Here is a 23,045-nt window from a genome sequence, read left to right as displayed (position 1 = left end):
ACTTCCAGAAAGACCATGTAAAACTTACTTTCACTGTTATTTTACATCAAACCATTATGATAAAACACTGATTGTCTTCAATATAAATGTTGCCTCAGCTATCATGGACCCATCTCCTTCAAAGGATGACATGATATTGTTTTCAATATGTTTTTTAAATCAAGTTACTTACAGGCACCTATGCTGTAAAATGGCCACACCAACCACAGGTAGACCTGATGATGAACTATATTTGTCTCTACATGCTGTGATGGATACCATACTGTTCAAACAGTTTTAAAATTAGTCAGACAGACATTTGAACTACAATCATGTAAAAACTTTATTTATAATATTCTTTTGAAGGGAAACCTTCTCAGTGCAGCAATTCAAAAAATTTTCACGTTCGATATACTTTTTGGGGCTGTGTAATTTCATTTATGAAATACCCTCATTTAATGACTATACATTAAGGATGGATAAAAAAAACACTGTATGAACTTGTTCTGTAAGTAAACTTGTACAACTGTTTTACTTCAATAAATAAATAAATTTATATAGATAACATCACCTGTTAAAACATAAATATACATATTTCTAAATAAAGCAAAGGGATAAGAAGAGTTTCTTCAATAAATATGGTATTTTTTCCTCCACCCCCCCAGTTGTGTTGGTTAGTAAAATATTGATGTACACCTTTATATAGCCTTACACCTACTCACCAACAAATGGCTTAAGAAATGCCTTAATTTATTAGATCAATCACAACCTTCATCACATATTGAATTACAAATCCTTGTTGTAAGCCTGTAATCTCACAACAGTCACCAGGAAGTACAGATAATTTCAATCTTTGAGGGAACAAGTTGTATCAGAGAAACCAAAATATTGATGTAATAAACTGTTAAGGTATTCTCTCTTAATCTCTGCTTCAGATCACAACTGTACGTATTTTTCCATGATGAACCAAACATGACCCTATTAGTTTTTTTACAAAAAGGTAAAAAAATTACTTAATAAATGTATGTAATGGCTTAGCTGCTTAATCATGCACATGGTGGTTAGAGAGAGACAATCAATGATCTCTATGACACTTGTTAGAGGTATTTAAACAAAGAAAGAAAGCTTCTTTTTATACATAACATTAAGTCTAGTCCTCATTTTGAAGATTTGGTATCCAGAAGTAAAGAATCAGGGGACACTCACTGACCCTGAGGCAGTGGCTAATGGTGAAACAGAACATCCCATGTCATGGCTTTGTCATTCTCACAGATAACCATTCTCAGATGTTCACCAAGACTAATCTTCTTCACTCCCACACACAGTCCAGCTGCGACACTGTAGAGAACAGTGTGTACCTGTTAAAATAAACCAGTTTGTTTAACAGCCATAAAGGGGGAAACCTACTTTTGGAGATGGATCTGCTCAAACCACAATTATTCTCCATACATTACCCATTATTATGTTTCACATAAAATACATTATTCTACTCACATCACCAGAACGTTTCCAGTCTTGTGAACCACCCATTTCATGGCACTTTGCCAAACGGGGATATCTATCTCCTGCATCTAAACACAGCTGCCCACTTAGCCTAAGATCACCCTTCTCCGTCTCTTCCCACAACTGAAATAAAATAACATGAATGTTCAGTTTATAATAATGAAGATATTTACATATATTCTATCTTTAAGGTGATGAATCAACAGACCAACAGTATGTTGCATAACTTTAATCTACACAGGTTTAATAAATTAATAAACTAAAATAGTATACTTTCAGATTACAGCAGATTAAATTCAATATATGGTTTTCACTGTTTACGACTAAGTAAATGTAAATCAACACATTGGCTATGCTTACCTGTCTCTTTATGTGGGTACATTTCTGTAAAATTAATAAAGTTCCTTTTGTAGTCACATCTTCTTCTGACTCAATACACAGATCTGTTCCTGTCAGTTGGATCTAATGGAAAAACTTGAGTGAGTTTCACACATGGTGACTGAGAAAGGGTGTGTTCATAAAGCATTCAATACTGCTACAAGACTTCAAGTACATATGTAATATAGACTGAGTTATAAAACATATGAACTTATGGGGAAGGTCAAGTAAAGAGTCGTAAGTGCAACAAACAGATTAGCTACCTCGAGGAAATATTTTAAAGTATATCTGGAGTGTCAGAAAATATTTATGGTGGTAGTTGTAACCAGTCATGAGTCAAAGGCCATGTCACCACATTTATAATTTTAGGAATATACATAAAAACTGGTATTAAACTAAAGATTGTGTTTAAATTAAAGATTAAAATATCTACTTTTGTAAGTCATGTACTATGTTGACTGCAACACTGGTTCAAATTCCATGTTTGTAATGTCAAAACAGAAAGGATACAGCTTTGTCTGAATTAGGATATCAATACTGATACCCTGTCTTTTCTACATGCTGAGCTATCACTTTATTTAATGAATCAGACAGTTGCCCCAAATCCATTATATACATGATGTGAATAACCATTTAGTAATTTTCTCAGCTGTTTTTAAACATTACAGCATCCCTCTTTCTAGATAAACCACTGAGCTGTTAAGTTGATTATTTTGTTGTATTTTTAAATATAGATACAGTTTATTATTAAACTTGATAAGTTATAATAAAATTTTATGGTATAGACTGTGTATATAAAACCTGAAAAAATTTTGTTTCACATCCTCCATGTGCAAAAGTTTTTAAGGCTTAGCAAGCTGCAATCAGCAGCAACCAAGTACAAAGGTCATAACTAGAAGAGATAATTGTATGCTTTATATCTTAATTTACTGTTCTATGTTTTAAGAAAAACAAGTTTAATAACTTATTAGTAAACAGTAATGTATAATAATTGAAATTTGACTGTATATTGCAAAATACTAGATCAGTTTTATATATTCTTGGATATGTAATACGAGGGCACATGCACTGCATCATTGTAACTGTATAATGTTAATCAAGTCAATATAAAAAAAAATGTGTATAAAGTTAAGACATTGAAGCTAAACATCTGTGTTTCAGTTATAATTTCTAGTCATTCTAGAACAAAAAAGCCTAATTTTGTTATGGTTATTACATCTTTCAGATCTGCTCAACACACAAGTTATGACAATAGACAAAATATAAATTTTCTTAAACAAACAAACTTAGCTGGAGATTATAAAGATTTTAAATGTGGAAGCTGAAAATTTTCTGATGTCAAAGTATTTTTAATCTTAAAATAAAAGTTACTCAAGTAATATCTGTATGATATATATATAATAGAAAAATTAACATGGTTGGAAAAACTGATTCTAAACTCATTACATACAGTATTAGATCAAACCAAATGTCAGAAAATTTTTTTCCTAGTCTCTCCATAAACTATCAAATTATGTTCAAAACAAACCATCCTGCAACTAGAAGAATTTCAAACATATGTTTTCATTTCAACATCTACAGCAAGCCAGTTAGTCCATAAATATTTCTTTAAATTTCACTTCTCACCTGGTACGTAGAAATAGTTACAGGTTTTGCTCTTCCCCTCAATATCTTTTGTTTTTTTAAGTTTTGTTAGTTCTACTAGCTTCATTCTTTCTTGTTCTTTCTTCGATGGTGGAGGGCCCAACTCAGGGTACACATTTTTCATGTACCAGTCAAATGACTTACAGTGAAGGTTTTCTCTAAGTTTCTTTCTCTTGCTTACATCACCATAATCCTTATTTTTTGCATCTGTTCTAGTCTGTAAGTAATACTCCTACAAAGGGAAGAGAGAACATCAACACGGTGAGCTACATCTGGTAATAACAAATTTTTAAAACTCCAAGCTACTCACTGATTATATGTTATGAAGTAAAGTACACTCTCTTACTTTGTAATCATCCATCCATACATGGGCAACACGCAGAGAATTTTTGGTTAATGTGTCTTCCCCACTTGGAGCGCCATATGGTCGTCTCCTTCGAAACACGTGACCCACTCGAGAGCAAGGTACGATTTCTAGCTTTCCTCCACACATCCAGATCTAATAGGAAGGATGAATCAGATCAAAATATTAGCTAGAAGCCATCTCCACATAACCACAGTATCAGCACTCAAAACCACACATACAGAAGATTGTGTGTTTGTTTTCTTAATTTCATGCAAAATTCCTAAAGGGTACCCGCACTATTCGTCCCTAATTTAGCAGTATAAGACTAGACGGAACGTACCTAGTCATTACCACCCACCACCAAATTGTGGGATTGCCCATCATGTTGTAATGCCTCCACCGTTAAAAAGGGGAGCATGTTTGATGTGATGGGGGGATTCAAACCCATGTGCCTTAATCACCTGGCCATGCCAGGCCTACAGAAGACTAATTACATGATCAGAAATGGGGCATGAACTACCTACAACACACACACAGATCTTAAGTTACCATAACAAGAGAAATGTTACCCTGAAGGAAATTTCCAGGTTTTCACCTCCCCAGATGTCCATGCCACCATCATAGTCACCTAGTTCATGAAAATACTTTCTATCAATAGCAAAAAGACCACCAGCCATTGTAGGAGATCTAAACAAATATAAAAAATGTTCCTTGAACTTAACTATCTGCACATGTCACAAGGTTTTAAAAACTGATATTCAAAATAAGTACTTTTTATTTAGCAAATAGTAAAGCATGAAGTCTTACTTAGTAATGCATATTTTATTGGTACACAAGTTTTTAAATTTATAAGGAAATACCAAAGGAAATTCTGAATTTCAGCTAGTGTGAAAACTGACATTTTATCTTTTATTCATCACCCCTCCAATAAGTACAAAACTCAACGTAAAACCATCGTTACTCAGACAAACTACAACTTTTAAAGCTTTCAATTCTGTTTGGTTGTAAGGCCATAAAATAGAAAAATCTGACTTCCTACCACACAAACCTGTTGCATTCTCTCTTGCAAAACTTGTTAATAGTTCTCTCTTATGTTTAATCCTATATTAAGTATAACTAGCAGAAAGCCACAAATGAAAAAATGCTTTATTATATTATATTACTTTCTGAACAGGGAATTGTTATTTTCCTGTTAGTATAAACTTCATTCCCATGAGAAAGATAACTAGCATGGATGAATTTGTAATACTTCATCCCACAGTTGTGATAGTTAGAGTAAATTGTCTTCTGTGTTTTTTGGGACATCATTTAATTGAATAAGTTTAGTGCATTACTATGATTAATATAAAAAAAGGTTAAACATTATCAAAAAAAGAGTCCCAAGTATTTAATTTCTTGTTTTTCAGGTATATTCTTTATTAAAAGTAACTTAAATGTTAAAATAGCAATTTCTTTAAGTTAATTAAGGTAAAATAAATGTTTCACACAGCACATGTGCAAGCAGCTTGTACTTAGTGTAAGATGAACTCCACTCTCTTCAAGTGATCAACAAATTACAATGGTGCTAATAGCAGTAGTTAAATATGGTTCAAAGATCAATAAAACAATTACTTAAATATAAATAGATATATGTTGTTACAAGTCAATTTTTTTTTACCAACTTTGTATAATTAGAGTAGAGAATTGTTTCGTTGGTTTGGAGTTTTATGGTGCAAAGCAACTAGGCTCTCTGTGCCAAACATTTGGTAAAAAGTTAAAATTATTACATTTGTAAAAAGGAATCAGGATAAAACAAAACAAAGTTTAATTTGTGAACTAAAAACATAAAAAGCATCAAATCCAATTTTTATATTTAGTCAACAGCAGTAAGAGAAAAACTACAGTAATACAAGTTGTAAAGGACTTTCTGTACCATAATTTTAATTATCATAACTCGCCAGAATGACTAACGGGTAAGTTCAAACATCAGTATTAGACACCTGAAGTTGGCCTTTCCAGTCCTGGTTAAGTTATTTGATGTTACGACCATTTTCTAATTTCAAATTGAACAATACTTTAATTCATAAAAGGGAATCACATTAAAAAAGATCTAATTTATAAATTAAAAACTTAAATAGCATTAAAAATTAATGGCCTTTAAAAGAACTAACAACAATTGTAAGGTGGAAAGTGTCACCATTGCCAATAACACTGTCTAACGTTATGGATAATCCTTGGTTCAAGACACGTTTAAAATGGCACTGTCGTTGAAAGTCGAAACAACAGCAAGACAGTAAAATGTGGCTTATTATGACCTGACTGTTACACAGACAACACATTGGAGCATAAATCCCAGACAAAAGAAAATGATGAGTAAAAAAACTGTGGCTAATGCATAGTCAAGTTAGAGCAACTTCCTCTTTCCGATCCTTACGGAAGCAAGATAGCCAAAATCCAGTGGAGAGTTTTATCTGTAAAAGCTTGTTTTCACATTGTTCACTCTAGGTATACTGCCAACTGGCATGTAGCTGAGCCATGAATAAAGAACCATAGTTCATGTATGGAACAGGCACAGTGATGATAGTGCCAGAGCAGACAGATTTAGCTGCAGTGTCAGTGAGCCTGGATAGAAGTAGATGATAAAGAGAAATGGGCGTATAATTCGGCAGAGAACACAGAAACTAGAGGGGATTCTGTGAGCAACCATTGAACCACAACAAACCATAGCAGAGCCCACAAAATCACCTGATTTTGAATCATCTGTATAAATAGGAATGGAAGGATGATTTGGAAGATGTTCAACAAATAACAGACAGTATTTCCAATTAGGAGTGTCTACTTTTCTCAGATGACTTAAAAAAGGTCACATTTTGGGATTTTAATAAGCCATGGTTGGATGGGCTGACCAATGGATACAGCAGTGGTATCCAAGGACAGACCCAATTCACCCAACTGCATCTGGATACAAAGGCCAAAAGAAACAATGGCTGATTATTTCTTGTGAAAAAGCATGGCCCACCGAGGAAGGAAAATACAACCCCAGGTTGGATGCTGTGGTAAGGATCAAAGTTTCAAATCATACATTAAAGACAATTGCAAGTGGCAGAGGAGGTCCATGAGATTCTGTGTATAAGCTCTGAACTAGGGAAGTGCGAAAGCCCTGGTGCAGTGTTGAAGTCCCTGATGAAGAATGGGGTCCAGCATCTTCGAAGCTGAGGCCCTGGCAGAACCATAGACCAGTGACCCATACTCTAGCTTTGATCGAATAAGAGCACAGAACATCAATCTGCTCCGCAAGTGTTGTCAGAGAGGACACATGGAGGATTGTCAATGCTCTTGCACATTTGACTCATAGCTGCTTGATCTGTGGTACAAAGGTCAGCTTATGATTAAAGATAAGCCACAAAAACTTGTGACAGAACTTCACCAATATGGAGTTCGGGATCAAGTTGAATACCTCGTTGGCAGCAAAAGTGCAAGCAAATGGTTTTAGAGAGAGAGAAATTAAAGCCGTTCGCCATGGTCCGCTTCAGTACACGATTGAGGGCAGTTTGTAGCTGCCGCTCAATATATCTCATGTTCAACGACTGACATGAGATGTGAAAGTCGTCGACATAGAGCCCGTTTGCAACAGTGAGAGAGAGTTGTTTAGAGATGGCATTAATCTTTACTCTGAAAAGCATGACACTCAAAACACAGACCTGAGGGACTCCAAGTTCCTGTAGAAAAGAACAGAAAAGTGTCAAACCTACACCAACTTGGAATTGCCTGTCCATTAAAAAATTTTGAATAAAAAAGAGCAAATGACCATGTAACATATGAATGGAGGCATAAAATGCCATATCTTCATGTAGTATCATTATCCTTCTCAAGGTCAAAGAATATTTATACAAGATGTTGTTTGAGAAAAACTTCTCTGATTGACGTTTCAAGTTGAATCAGGTGGTCCATAGTGAAGCACTGTCATTGGAACACACTCTGGGTGGCTAAGAGGAGGTTGTTTGATTCAAGGAACCATATAAGATGAGCATAAACCCTCCTCTCTAAGGTCTTATCTAGACAACTTGTCAAAGCAATTGGATGGTAGTTTGAAGGAATTTTGGGATCCTTCCCAGGCTTAGAGAAAGGTAGGACAATAGCCTGTTGCTAGGCATCAGGGAAAACATCCTCCTGCCAGATCCAGTTACAAACAATCAGAAGAATAGCAAGAGAAGCAGGAGATAGATGGTCTGATCGATGTACTGCCAGACCAATGAAGTGCCAGTTTCAGTTCCACCAGTGTAAAGGGGTGATTACAATCATAGAGACAATCAACTCAAAATAAGTGGTGATCGCTCTGCCTGAGTCTTGATGGCGAAGAAGGTGGAAGATGAAGCAGAAGTGCTAGATACCTGGCAAAAGCTTTCTCCTAGAGTATTGGTAATGCTCCAGGTATCAGCTACTTCCTGGCCACCAGAGAGCAGGTTGAGAGGTGGACAGAATTATACTGCTCACTAAACATTTGATACTTGTCCCATATGACTTTGGAAATGGTGGTAGATGATATGCTGGTTGTGAACTTAATCCAAAATTTCTTCTGGTTTTGATGTCTTACCTGCTGAGTACATGGACAGGCCTGAGAAAAATTGATGTGGTTCAAGTGTGTAATACCTACAAAAAGTATCCCAGACCCATTTCTGAGCCCTACTGTGGCATGCATGATTCCATCACAGACGAGGATATCGTAGAAAACATGTCAAGGCTTTAGGAATATATTGAGCAGTTGCCTGTATAATAGTCAGTCTCTGCTGCCATGCAGTCATCTGTTGATGGCTTACAGATGACGATAGGATTAAATTCTCTGAGAGCAGTGAAAGAGGGCCAGCTGGCTTAATCCAGCTTCACCAGGGCATGCTAGTCTGGTAGCATCGACCACGGCCAGTCTGTCTCAAAATTATAGGAAAATGATCACTGCCTCATGGGTTATTGTCAACCCTCCATAAAAATTGTGAGAATAGTGAAGGGGAGCAAATTCAGAGTTTAGTAGCAGTAAAGGACTGACTAGGTACATGAAAATAAGTATAAGAACCAGTATTGAAAAGAAAAAGGTTGTGATCAGAGAATATACACTCTGAGGTGCAACCCCTCCCATCAATATCAGTACATCCCCAGAAGGGATTATGTCCATTAAAGTCTCCCAGGATTAAAAATGGACATGACAACTGTTCAAGGAGAACATCAAGGTCTGATTGATCATAGGTCTCTTCAGGAGAGAGGAAGAGAGAACAGTGATGGCTATGGCTTCCAAGAGTGTGTTGAGTGGAAGGACAGCGTGGGCATATGCTGATCAACCAGCAGTGCCACCCCTCTTTGCACTCATCCATCACACAGTTTGTCATATCTATTCAAATAAAACTGCTGAAAAGTGACTGTAGCAGCAGGTTTCAGAAATGTTTCCAGTAATGAAAGACGTACATGATGGAAGGAGGCAATCAATGCTTTGATGTCATCCAGATCAGAAAGTATACCTCTACCATTCTATTGTATCAAGGTAGCAATTTTTATTTATGTATAGATGAATTGGGTGGAAAGCCAATGTTTTTGACCATGTCTTTTTTATTTATTCAAGTGAGGTCTGTTGACTTCCATGGATCCTGCCACAGGTTGATTGAGCAGGTCTTGGTCGTTGGAAGAGGATTCCAACGACTGAGGATGTGAACAAATGATCATTTTTGAATCTAGCGGCAGGAGAAGATGTACCTGAGGAAATGCCCATACTCAGAACCAAAGGAAGTGGATCTTGGAGTTTGCTGGAATGAATATAAGAGACAGAGATTGGTGTTGATGTTGATTTATCAACTGTTTTAACCATGAAGGTCAAAAGACTTTTCAGATGGTTTGAGAACGATTCTTTTGGAGGTACAGAGAAATCCATCTACGCTCCCACTGTAGTAGTGAAATGAAGTGCAGCAACTTTCGAGCCTCAGGGTAAGTAATGTTTTGAATCATTTTCAAATGCTGCTCCTCATTTTCTTCCAACTACTTGGGGCAAAATTCGAAAATAGGATGGGTGAGAGCCATTGCAATTGATGCAACGAGGGTCTGTTTCACACTTGTTAAGCATTGTGGTCCTTACCACTGCAATGAGCACACATCAAGGAACATCAAGGAACCATGACATGATGTCTTTGAGTGACCAAACTGCTGACAATGGAAACATCTGAGGGTTTGGAATGTATGGCCTACCTTACAATTTAGGTTACCTGCCTTGACAGTGGCAGGTGGACATGACGATGTAAAAATTAAAATGAGAACATTGGTTGGCATCATAATCCCATATTTGCAAGTGGAGATATGCCTCACTGCAGAAACTCCTTGGGTGGAGAAACCAGCAAGAATCTCAGACTCGGGGATATTCTTCAAATCCCTCTCAACAATAACTCCTCCTGACAAATTCAAGTTAGCATGAGGCGTAACCTCAATGAGTATATTTTCAATCGCCCTTGATTATAACAGAAGCCCAAAGTCACCAAAGCAATACTTTGCAACTGACTTTGGAAAGCCATAAGTCCCTTTGGTCCCTTCTGAATAAAAAAGGGAGACATTTGCCCTAAAGGTTTGTCTGAAAAATGTAATATGAGAAAATGAGGTACAGATGTTGAAATTGCTGCTCAGAATCATCAAAATGTGGTCATTTACTTATGGACTGTTTTTTTCACTATTTTATATGGAGGATCCAGTATAAAAAAAAAGGAAAGTTTGGGCACCCACAGACCCCACCCACCATTTAGCCCTATGAGGAGACACGTGACAATGCCATGGTTTCATGAGTACTATACCCAACCAGCAGCATCAGATGCAACGTCCACAGCACCTGTTGAGAACATCCAACATTGGTACTTGGTTGACCCTAGGGGGGCCACCCCAAGGCCACCCATCTACAGGAATTCAAGGCCAAAATGGTGCATTAGGGTTGGACCCTTCAACCACCCCTTCAAGGGTCATCATGCACGGAAAACACATGGATGGATGTTTAGATCCCAGAGGAGGTAAACTGAAAGAACAGAACCTTCCCAGGGAGGTCCTCTCACCAAGGGGTAGAGTAGAGAAAATAAAAAGATAGTTTTACTAAAAAAAAAATTAAATATATTCAGGAGGTTTCATGAGAGGAAGGTAAGTAAAGTATTTTTAATCTCAACATGAACATTACTTTGTATAATGACTATTTAAGACAAATACTCAACATATTTATGTATAGATGTTTAAGTTTACTAAAAATACTTCACTACAAAATACATTTTTTTGTATGTTAACTGAAAGACTGCCAAACTTCATAAAGATATACACACTCCTTTGACACAACTCTAGGTTATGACTGGCTAGTTCTCAAGAACAACTCATACTGAACATCCGGTTTGTGCGACATCAACATCTGAGCCTATGTATTTCACACTTATTAAACATAACCCTTTATTTTCCCAAAAAAGAACAATCAACTATGCAAAAGTGCTTGAGTTTTGAAAATATTACAAATTTTGTAGGTGAACCTGTGTACTAACTACTTAACCTGAATTCACACTACACTGAAAATCGTATCAAAATTATAGAATTAACAAGTACAAGGTCACATAGTTGGTCAAGTTGACCAAACCATGTTGGTGGGAATTATTAACTCTCTCAACATGGTTTATAATTCCCACCAACAGTAAGACTGTACAGATATGACTAAGAAATGAGTAAACCAATGTACTGAACTAAATTATGTCAAATTAATACCTAGAAATCTATAGCCTAGAACACACTGAACTGTTATTTTCAGTCTTAATTGAAGTAATATCTTGTAATCTTAAGTTCCAGAGATTCAAGTTAGTCCTAAACCCATATATTGAAATGAAAATGCAAAATAACCTATACAAGTTAATTCAGTAAACACTGCACTGTGATCTACAAACAGCATTACCTTAGAAATGTTATTAGGACTACAAATTATCATACATAAAAACATCTGTATGGCTATATTCAGAATCATGCTTCTAGCTACCTTCAGTGAGAAAAACTTTATTTGCCACCAATCTTCATAAAGAACAGACTGGTGGCAAGAAGTTCTATTACTCACCACCCATTTATGGAAGGTTCATCATACAAATTGTAGTCAATCACCCATTTAGTTATAAATAATCATCCAAGTTTATTTGAGAACCACAAGTAGGATGTAACATCATATGAACTATTTAAACAATAAGTTGTGGCAGGAATCTAGGTTTAAAATTTTCAGGCCTGAAAGACAACCTGGTGTGGAAAAATGTTTGTTTCTAAATCTTAACATCACACTCCCACCAAAATGAAGTTTATAAAGAAGTCTAAGTTATTACTTCATTAAAAATTACTCACTTAATAGGTTTAATAAAATCTTCTTTATTTTTCAGTAAAGACAAGGGTACCGAGTCCCACTTGAAGTGGAGACCCCAGTTAAATCCTCCACGAACTAATGGTGATGCAGAATACTCAAAAGTGTCAGCATTAATAATGTCAATGATTGGACAGACAACTGTTGTACGATTGTTGTCAATACGTTCAAGAAGAGGTTCCAGCCAGTCCTTGTTGACTTCACAGTGACTGTCGAGGAAAACAACTACCTAAGAATAAAACAGTACAGTTACAGAAGTACAAAACTGTGTCTAAATACCGATAGAAACTCACCCAATGACTACAAAATGAATCAGTCGAAGAAAAAAAAATGTTGGTATTAATCCACCCCTGTTAGTAGACATTTTGTTGATTTAAAATGACATGAATGACACTGGAACTGGTAAATGTCGTATTTACTTAGAAAAATTCAGTTAATACATTTTTTGCTGATATTTTGTGAACATATTAAACATCACACTAAAGGACTTATCTGATTATAAACAAATTAAACAGGTATTTCAATTGGTTCTAATCTTTTTTTTTTCTTTTCCATAAATATCAATTCTCCATAAAGTGTAGCTTCAAAGATATCTTCTTTCACACACTTGCCCAACGTTCCAACACTAAGGACTAAAATGTAATAGAAAAATTGTCACAAAAAAAACAACTTATTCAGCTGAATAAAGAGTTAGTAGCACATGGACAATGATGAAAAGCATGCGATTCTTAAAAATAATTCAATTACTTTTTGTGTAAACTTTAATGTAGCCTTAGTTTCCATACAGCACTGTATATATTACTGTTAGACAATTTAACTAGTAAAAAAACTAAATCAAACCTGTATGAAGGACATGAAAATTATTATTGTAAAATCATACTTCAGTGTAACTCATTTATCCCAAACAAAAATATTCATATATTCTTCAGCTTCCACAATATACAACATGCTGAGCATTGTATACATGGAAGTTCTATTACATCTTACAAGTCTGATGGCAACATGTTAAGTGTCGTTTTACATACTTCTACATCATCCAGTAAGCCTATGACAATATTCCAAGTATTGTTGCACACAGTACTACATTATCCAGTAAGCCTGATGACAATATTCCAAGTATTGTTGTACACAGTTCTACATCATTCAATAAGCCTGATAATAATAATATTCCAAGTATTGTTGTACACAGTTTTACATTATCCAGTAAATATGATAAAACAATGGATAATTGAATTGAGGCAAAAGTTTATATACTAATTAGTCCATTGTTTAATCAGAAGTGTTTTTCACTATATTTATTTCTTCTTTTCACAACCTTTTTTTTGTCATTTAATCACTTTATGATGAAGAATTATAAAAGTCCCCAAAATTGTAAAAGTTAGTCAGTCTGTCAGCTACAGTCAATTTCACCAAATTTCCTGATACAGCAATTTAGTTCCACTTTTTCTCCTATAGAACTTCCTCTTATGTTTGCTTGTGCTGATTTTAGTTGAATTTAATCACTACCATAGGCATAACTAGCTCAAAGTTTAGCACTTTTACTGCTACAGACATAAACTGCATTTGCACATTATCAATCAATGCCTATGAAAGAAATAGTACAAATCTATGCTTTGGAATTATTATAAAAAAAACCTTTGTTAAAACAGACTAATCAAGTAAAGTTAAGCAAAGAACAAATATTTTGTATTCCTGTCTTAACAGCTAAAATTAAAATGGGCAATGCTAGGTTTCACACAACCATGTAAAAATCCTGCACATCATGCAACACCTGAACTGTAGCAACCAATATTAATTGATGAACAACAATTTGCCCAAAATGTGAATTATTGTCTAGAATTGTTGCAGTATAATTACTTTGAAAAAAATGTGGAGGAGCATAGAAAACCACAAACAACTGAAGATAAAGGAGCCACAAATAATTGAGTCACTAGTGTGAGAGAAAGAAAAAAACTAAAAAACAAATCAGAACATAAAGGGTTACACAATTCAAAGAAGTGATGACTGATAATTAACTTAAATATTATCTTTGAAATTAAGAAATTAAGGCTAAGATAATTATAAATTAATTATACTGTAAATTCAACTCTTAAAAAGGTTGTAGCCTGTACACTTTGACCTACTCAAAATGTGTATCAACTACTTGTTCTACAACTGTTTAAAATTACCATTTTCTAAGTCTCTATGCAAATCACTTACATCGCCTGTTGCTTGGTATGTCCCATATGTTCGAGCCCTTATCAATCCTTCTCTCGATCGGGTTTTCAAAAGTCTTACCTTGGAGAAAAGATTAGTCTTGATGTATTTCTCCAACTCCATGTTTAAAGTAACTACAAATAATAGATGAATATTAGAAACAATTAATAGTAATAAATTTATTTAACTACAACTTGATCTGGCAAAGAATGGATGATTTTTGGTGTTCAATTACATTTGTCAAGTTTGATCTAATAAGAAATACAACAATGGCTAGCTTTTTCATAACAGTGAACCTGACAATGACTGAAGAAGGTCTAAACGTTGTTTACTCCTCTACATAAAAAATTTCTCAACCAAAACCAGCCGTTTTTACATATAAATAAATGTATTGCTTTTCCATACATACTTGTGAACTGTTACATAGTTTATATACCCACTAATGTTTTTTCTTTGTACATCCATTATGTATCTGGTTCAATTCTAATGTTATTTTTTAATCAAGTCTTGTTAATGAGTTGATTAACGTTTCACTTCTATCCACTATGCAAGCTAGAATGGTTTCTCAACCTGACTATTAGTTAGGTAAATGTCAGTAGAGTGTATTATATAATAATTCTGTTTTGTATCTGTATTCTTGCAGATACTTCTTTATTCTGAAGAAAAACAATCAGTAACTGTTCCAGTTAGGCTTGAAAAGCATTTATAAAATTAACAATGTTGTAATAGAACAAAGTGAACTAAACGATACATACAAGTGTTGAATATCTTATATTAGAGAATATGTTATTCTCTATTTGCCATACCTATGCTTCTTTACTCTCCACACTTTAAGTGAAATAAACAGTTCAAGTGCTTCCAAACAACATTCAATAAAAATAACCAATAGTAGTTTAAATAAAGAAATTAAACAGCCACAAAAAATTAAATTAATAATTTTCAAATATATACAAACATTTAATAACTTCAACACAGTACATACACCATTAACCTCACTAAACATATATATATATATATATACACACACACACACACAAACATTAATAACTTCAACACAGTGTTACACTAGCCTCACTGAATACATACATACAAACAACTTCAACACAGTATTACACTAACCTCACTGAATATATACTGGGCTTCCACTAGAAAAATAACTCTCTTAGCTACTGTGGCTAAACAAAGTAATTTTCTTTTAGCCACAGTGACAGTTGTTTAGCCACAATTTTAGGTCACCAAAAACTGTGTGGTGCGTGACTTTTAATATGCATCAATTCCATCCAGTAAAAAATAGTTGTAATTATGTGAAAATCTACAAAACATTAAGTTTTGTACTATTTTTTTATTCCCTAGCAATCTTCCCTGCCAAAAAACAAACAAACAAAATAAACATGATAAAGAGAAAAACAAAGAGATACATTTCTCAAAATAACACAGAAACAAAAAAAATGACTTAAAACTAGAATACGTGTGCATTTTCTTATAGCAAAGCCACATCGAGCTATCTGCTAAGCCCACCAAGGGGAATCAAACCCCTGATTTTGCATTGTAAATCCATAGACATACCACTGTACTAGCAGGGGGCACTAGAATACGATAGCATGACTAGTAAGTAGATAAATCCAATGGCAGCTCTTCAGCCAAATCATTCTCAACAGAAGATGTGGTAGAAGTTGACACCTAAGGTTCCAAAGCACATTTTTTCATCAGGGAATGGTACTCATGCCTGTCTTTGTGAGTGACCCAGTATCTGAATGCAGAGTAGAAGTTAAAATGATCTAAAAGATTGGACTCCATGGATAAGTTCAGTAACATTTCTGTCTTGGCCACCGACAGACTGCTCCTGGCATCTGTTTTGATGCTGTTGTACCTGCTAATTCCTCGATCACAGTCAACAGATGTAACTGGAATTATTAATCCAATTGCTACAAGCTGAGACAGATTTGGAAAAGTTTGATGGGTCTGGTGGATGTATTCCTTGTGGAAGTTCTTCATGTTTCTGTTTTTGTGAGCATCCTGTTCCATTATGTTCCTTAGTAGCAGCCATTCAGTCAGTGCCTCATCCTCATTAACAAAAGAAGAGAAGTGCTGTATGAGTGTCTTCAGATCATACTCATCAGATACTGCTCTGATGGGCTAAATATTGAAAAAAATGACATGATGTTAGTGTCTAGGAATGCTACTTGTGACCACCTCTTCAACAAATGACTCAGCAGCTGATCTGTACTTTTCATGTTATCAATATCTTTGATGTCATGGCCTCTGTAAGAAGTGTAACCACTGACATCAGGAGCTTGTGGGAGTTCCTTCAGTGCAGTCTGTGTATAAAGATCAGGGATGTGTACCAGCGACTGAATTGACCCATCAATACTTGCTTCAGCCTGATCATAAGATAAATCAGCTCTCTGTAGAGATGTTAAAAAAATTCCAAGAATACCAACAGGGTCAGCCAAAAAAATGTGTCATCAAGACAAAGCTCTAACATGACATTTGCTGGACTAGACTATGTAGCAAGGCTAGGCCTGGAGTACCATGTTCCATTACTAGGACCTGCAGGCAGCTTATCACAGGTGTAATACAGTTGATTAGTGCTTAGACAGAATCATTAAAAGAGAGCCATCGTGTGAAGAACACTTGCTTGATTTTGTTGCTTTTCTCTCCATGCAATGCTTTGCTCTCTTCCAAAACCCGACAAAACTTGGGAGAATATTTCAGGCTTTTTGCAAACTGGTTCAAAACTGAAATGTACTTCACAAGGTATGGCACCTGGTTTGCTGCCTTTTCAGCTGCCACTGTAATCTGTGTGCCAAACAATGAATTGTTATTATCCAGGGGCATTCCTCCTTAAATTTTGTAGCAATACCTGTTTTAATTCCCACCATGACATTTTGCACCATCAGTGGCAAGTCCAACCAAGTCAACATCAAACAATCCTCAATCTGTCATGACTGAGTGCATTGTGTTGTAGATAGAATCAGCCCCAGTGTTGGTCAGCTCATGCACAGCAAGGTATTGACTTATATCAGGTATCTTTCATCATTAGGTGAGGTTACAAATTATCAGTATAGAGGTGTTTCCTGAATCAGTTGCTTCATCTGCTTCAAGAGCAAAAAATGGGAAAGGCGATGCCCGAAAGTCTGCCTTGATTTCATCCTGAAAAACATGATTTAGGGCATTGTACATATCATCCAGAGACTGGCTGTGGGTGTATATGTAGTTCTCTGTTCCACTTTGTGACTGAGTCTGTAGCTTCTTTAGAGAGGTCACTCCTTGTTAAAAAATATATAAGAACTTGTGTTTTGAAATAAGACCACCAATTAAAGTAATAAACAAAGATATTTGGAAGAGTTGGCTAGCTACTTAATTTTTGAGATATTTTCAAAATGTTTCACTTTTAGAATATTGTCAAATTGCCTTTTGTTTTAAGAAAATACTGTAAAAAACTAAAAGTATCTTATTAACACTAGAATGAAGAATATTCTTACACTGAATACTTGTAGTGAAAGGAGGGAATGAAACTTCACAGTTGGGATGGCTTACTTTGTTTGTACAAGTAATGTGGCCATCTGTGTCTGAGTGCCACCTTTACACCCCACATACACATTCACAGCAGCAGTTGTGATGCTACTGCACTGCGATGATCTTCTGACCATACATGCTTCACAAAATCGTCTTTTTTAGGCTTAGTAGCAGTTTTCCCAGTGGTAGCATAAATATTTGTCTTGTTGTTGTTGTCCCTGCATAATTTGAATGAAATGTCTTTTGTCAGGAAACATGTTCCAGCCAAGGAAACTGTGAAAACCAAGTTTCTTTAACAATTTTGTGAAAATTGAGGGTATATTTTTTTTTCACACAGAAAGTCTGATCATTGCTGCAAGCTTCAGTTTCTTCAAAGCTGTCTTTTCTTTTGGAAGTGAATTTCCCACCATTAGCTGATGTTGTTGCTTCGATCTTCTTTTGAAAAAAACTTGATATATCTAACTGTTTAGACATCTTTTTATCTGATCTATTGGGTTGAGGAATAATTCGTGAGTGTTTTTTCAAGTTAAAAAAATATATTCATAAATGAAATGCTTTCGCAAAATATTTCATGTCATTTGGTAGATAATTTTTTGCTCTAATAGATGGTGTGTTTGATTTTCATATGTCTTTAATTTTTGCTTTCATTTTCAGCTCATTAAATGGAATGTCAAGTGGACAAAATCGAGCATTTTCGACACCATCTGCTTTTCGCATTTAATTTCTGGCAATTTTGTTTAAAACAATGCATACTATATACCTAGGTATTACATGAAATAAAGTATCATAATAAATGTTTTGGGTGTAATGTGTTCATGCATTGAAGTATTGTATAGTCTTGCATGTAATGCTTGAATGAAATTATTTAAAAATGCTCACGAATTATTCCTTAACCTAATAGAAGTTGTCATGATCTCAATTCAAACACATGTCATACGAAACTTGGGATTTCCACTTTGATACAGACCATATGTTGGTTTGACAAAAGTCAGGTTTTCTCTGATTACTGTTTGTGTACCATGGGCAGAATCAAACATGTAGCATAAGAAATGAAAATAAAAGAAATCATTAGCACAGCTGAGTAATAATTTTTTTTTTTAATTTAATTTGTTAGTTGTCATATCCCTGAAATCATAAAAATACACACATAAAGAAAATATAGATTACAGTCAGTGGTAGTTTTTAAAAACGTTTCTTGTTTCTTCAACTCACTGAGGGGCGCCTCTGGTCATGTGTCATCATTAATGGCATGGGTGGCGATAAAAACCACGAAAAGGTGTTAAGACTGAAACTTGAGTAGAATAAATAAAGGAAAACCATCCAAGACTAAAAAATTATCACCTTTTGCCACTGTGGTGAAACCAACACTAGATTTGTTTTGCCACAGGCTGTTTCTTTTCACCAATGGCGATGTGGCTAATGGCTAACGGAAGCCTAGATATATATACAAACAACTTCAACACAGCATTACACTAACCTCACTGTGTATCTATACACACACACACACAAACATAACTTCAACACAGTATGTACACCATTAACCTCACTGAATAAAGATTTTACTAGAACACAGACAATCCTGGTATAATATAATGTTGTTACACTTGATTTAAAACCTGCTTCATATGGGATCTTGAAATCACATTAAAAAAGTATTAAAAAATAGAAAAATTATGTTTAATCATTTTGCCATAGCACATATATAATAACAACTAATGCCAAAACACTAGTTCAAAGGAACATTAAACAGTCATTCAAAGAAAGGTGAACTATCTGCTAATTGTGATTTGTACATAGCATACAGAAGATAAGCTTTCCTTCTGAATCTTCTCCTTTGTTTAATATTAATCTTAAAAAGGAAACTGGTGTGCAATAATGTCCTAAGATTTGGTAAACAGGAATACTTACTGTTGCTACTGTTATCATCTAGAAGGATGACTTCATGAAGAAGGTCTGGTGGAGACCTGTCAAGTACACTGTGGACTGTACGAAGTAGTGTAGACAATGCTTCATTGTAAAAACATATTATAACACTAGCAGAAGGAAGATTTGGTGAATATGACTTGGATTTACATCTGCAAAAAACAGCATAAAGAATCTCTGAAAATTAAAAATAACATTTCTTATTTGTAATTAGAACTTTGTTGTTTTTTTATGTTTATTATTTATATAATTTACAAAAGCTTTTGCTACAACTTTGTTACACATATTCTATCTTATAGCACTCAACTTTACAAATATTACTTACAAGAAATGCCTTGTATCTGGTATATCCCGGTGGTAACCTAGACGATTACTGATGAGAACATTGAAGGCATGATGACGATATCCTTCTTCTTTAACCTGCTCATCTTCCTGATTTCTCACAACACCAAACTGCAACAAGTTTACCAACTTCAAACCATCAACACTCCCAATCTTCAAGTCTTTGTTAAGTTGCCTTTTATCATGGTGATCCTCAAACAAGGGATTTTTATAATGAGGCACTAACCTCTTTTTAAATTGTTGCCTTGACAATGAAATGCTTGGTCTTTTACTTTGTCCAAAATCAGAATATAAATAAACTATCACAGCCCAGATAAAAGAGGTAAGTAAGATACCCAAAAAGAAAGACCTATAACGTAAAGCTCCCATATGGCAATAAAAGAATCAACATATGATTATAAAAAATAAAAACTGGATCACAGATAATAGTCATCTAAAACAGCCCCTCTGAACACATTCACAGCTGAAGTTACTGCCAGCCATCTAGAACTGCATTTATCATGCACGTTTCTTTCACATAGACACTTCACACCTTCCTTTGTACTTTTAAAGTTCCAGGTCTTGATGTTGTTATACACAGAACAAAATTCATGCTGCTGTAAAAGCAAACAAAAAGGACAAATGTCACATAATCTTTATAAAGATTTGAAATCTACTCAAAATAACTACACAGAACAATAATCCAGGTTCATGTTCTGGTAATATTCTCAAGATAATAAAAATTTAAAACATAAATTACAAGAATCTATTAAAAATACACCTTTAAAAGAAACAAAAGCTTATAATTGGAATTTCTTGTGCTGACATAGTTTAGAATATAAAACAAACTGTGCATAGTTACTGTTAAAGTTAAGCACCACAAACTTTTGCACAGGTTAACATCTAAATTTAACATCTAAATTACTATTACCACCACAAACATCATTTGTCTTTCACATTAAAGCTTAATAACGTGTTTCTCAGATAATAAGACCTAGTGTGATTTTTGGAAATAGTTTTAATATAAGCCCTACCCTTAAAATAAGCCCTAGTTAAGAGTGGCAGGAAGAGGAAAGAAATAAAAAAAATTAATTTATTAATTAGTTTAATAGTTAGTTAATTAGTTTGTTTAAGTATTAATCAGTTAGTTTAATAGTTTAATAATAGTTTATTTTAAATGGTTAGTTTAATAATTTTACTTTGTAACTTCATTTTTTTAATATATCAAAATAAGACATCCCCCGAAAATAAGCCCTAGTGTCATATTTTGGAGTGAAAATTAATATAAGCCCTGTCTTATTTTCGGAGAAACACGGTACACTAAAAGAACCTGATCAGGTTACTACTTTCACATCAGAGCTTATATTATCTCATTTTTATTGAATTTAGCCACCAATACTTATCTCTCTCCCTCTCTAAAAGCTTGCAACATATTAGTTAGTTTTGGATACAAATAGACATGCTAAATCTTTTTTATTAATATACATTGTTTATTGTTGAACATAAAGCTACACCATCAAGAACCTGTGTTTTACCTACCATGGATATCAATACCCAATTTTAACCATTACAAGCCTTCAGACATACTGATGAGCTACATAGTATGTATTCATCAACCATTTAAATTTACAATGTATGAGAAAACTAAGTCTAAATGGGTGAGATTTCAAACAAGGATTCTCCATATTTCCATGAAGTACAAAAATGATTTTTGTTTGCCTTAAGAAACATTTTTAAAGGTTATTTTCTAAAAATTCCTTCCAAAAATACACTTAAAAATAAGTACACGTTTATTTTTCTTGGAAGTGAAATGATGGCTAATGTCACTTGTGTATAAAGAACTTTAAAATTAGACTCTGAATTTTATAGCTTTTATATGATCTCACAAAAAATTTGAAATGTAGTTGGACAACGTTAAATTTTTTACAGATTTTACAAGAAAGTTATTTGATACATTAAAAAAAGTAACTTGTGTACTTTCCCCATATAATTGTACAAACACAACTAACAAATGTTGAATTGGTTTCATTAATTTCATGTATAGAATCTCACGTCAAATCTCTATGCATAAACTGGTATGTAAATTACCAGCGTAAATGCAAAACGTAAAAGAAAATGGATGTAATTTATGCAGTGTGTACTAATATTAATTTTTAAAAAGTTCCAATACACTAACGTTACTAGTCGTTAAGCTAGTCAGACTCATTGACCTTGCTTGCCATAACACTAGTTATTTCTCATTTTAATAATCAGGATCAGAGCTGTACTAGTACTACCAAGATTAAAGCTACGTTCCTGTTACTAATGTTACTGTTTGAGAATAGCACGAGCATCTATTAATCTAATATTCGTGCTAAGGCTCTATCTCACTTACAATTGTACTCAATCAGTAACGACTTATTTTTTGTATCTGTATCCTTTGTTCAACTATGATTAACCAATACAGTAAATTTCTGCATCGGAGAATAAACTCACACAATCTTTAGTACTTACATTACAATTCCTAACATTTTCCAAACATCAATTTTTAAGTACTCACATCATATTATCACGCCACTCAGCGCTTTGAGCGCTCTCTCAAATAATTAACTTGTAATTGGCGAAATATGAATAAGTAATTACAATCAGTTCTTGAATATAAATACATTGTTGGATTTTCAATGTTGATTTGTACTAAAATGTTCTTTATTTTAAATATTTGTGTACTTGATAAATTGATAATTACTATTTTTATGTTGGTACATAGGTGTACATCACTTGACAGAATTGATAGCTAACTTTATGCTTGTCTGTGAATCACCACTATTACGTGCACACCTCGTACATTATTGATTCTTACACTCAAGAATCGTCTACACATCTTAAAAACAC

The 23,045-nt window shown here is 34.4% G+C and overlaps 1 protein-coding gene across 4 annotated transcripts; it reads right to left on the bottom strand.

Moving 5' to 3' along the window:
* Positions 1–304: 304 nt before the first annotated feature.
* LOC143252412 (polypeptide N-acetylgalactosaminyltransferase 11-like) lies at positions 305–22,753 on the bottom strand. 4 transcript variants are annotated; one of them, XR_013028982.1, is made up of 11 exons: positions 22,714–22,753; positions 20,179–20,791; positions 19,839–20,005; positions 14,415–14,545; positions 12,200–12,444; positions 4,420–4,537; positions 3,851–4,003; positions 3,487–3,736; positions 1,843–1,944; positions 1,474–1,605; positions 305–1,337 (listed from the first exon to the last, which is right to left on the bottom strand). XR_013028982.1 is itself a non-coding variant. In XM_076504492.1 (11 exons), exons 2-11 carry the CDS (start codon positions 20,562–20,564, stop codon positions 1,203–1,205), a joined length of 1,812 nt encoding a protein of 603 aa, XP_076360607.1. In that variant the 5' UTR covers positions 20,565–20,791; positions 22,668–22,747; the 3' UTR covers positions 305–1,202. The 4 variants fall into 4 exon arrangements, 1 of the variants encoding a protein (XP_076360607.1); XR_013028981.1 differs by having other exon boundaries at positions 22,668–22,747; XR_013028983.1 differs by lacking the exon at positions 22,714–22,753 and adding an exon at positions 22,549–22,661.
* Between the last annotated feature and the right edge of the window lie 292 nt (positions 22,754–23,045).

The sequence above is a fragment of the Tachypleus tridentatus genome, chromosome 6 (genome assembly GCF_004210375.1).
Source record: "Tachypleus tridentatus isolate NWPU-2018 chromosome 6, ASM421037v1, whole genome shotgun sequence".
In the NCBI taxonomy this organism is placed as follows: domain Eukaryota; kingdom Metazoa; phylum Arthropoda; class Merostomata; order Xiphosura; family Limulidae; genus Tachypleus; species Tachypleus tridentatus.
The sequence above is the reverse complement of the archived record's forward strand: the minus strand, read 5'-3'. Positions and strand labels throughout refer to the sequence as shown.

Excerpts from the sequence above, each read along its gene's own strand:
- LOC143252412 (XM_076504492.1), bottom strand. The coding sequence starts at position 20,564 with ATGGGAGCTTTACGTTATAGGTCTTTCTTTTTGGGTATCTTACTTACC. Across the intron at positions 4,538-12,199 it reads GATTTTATTAAACCTATTAA|ATCTCCTACAATGGCTGGTG; the intron begins GTGAGTAATTTT and ends ATATTTGTTTAG. Across the intron at positions 1,606-1,842 it reads GTACCCACATAAAGAGACAG|TTGTGGGAAGAGACGGAGAA; the intron begins GTAAGCATAGCC and ends ATTTTATTTCAG.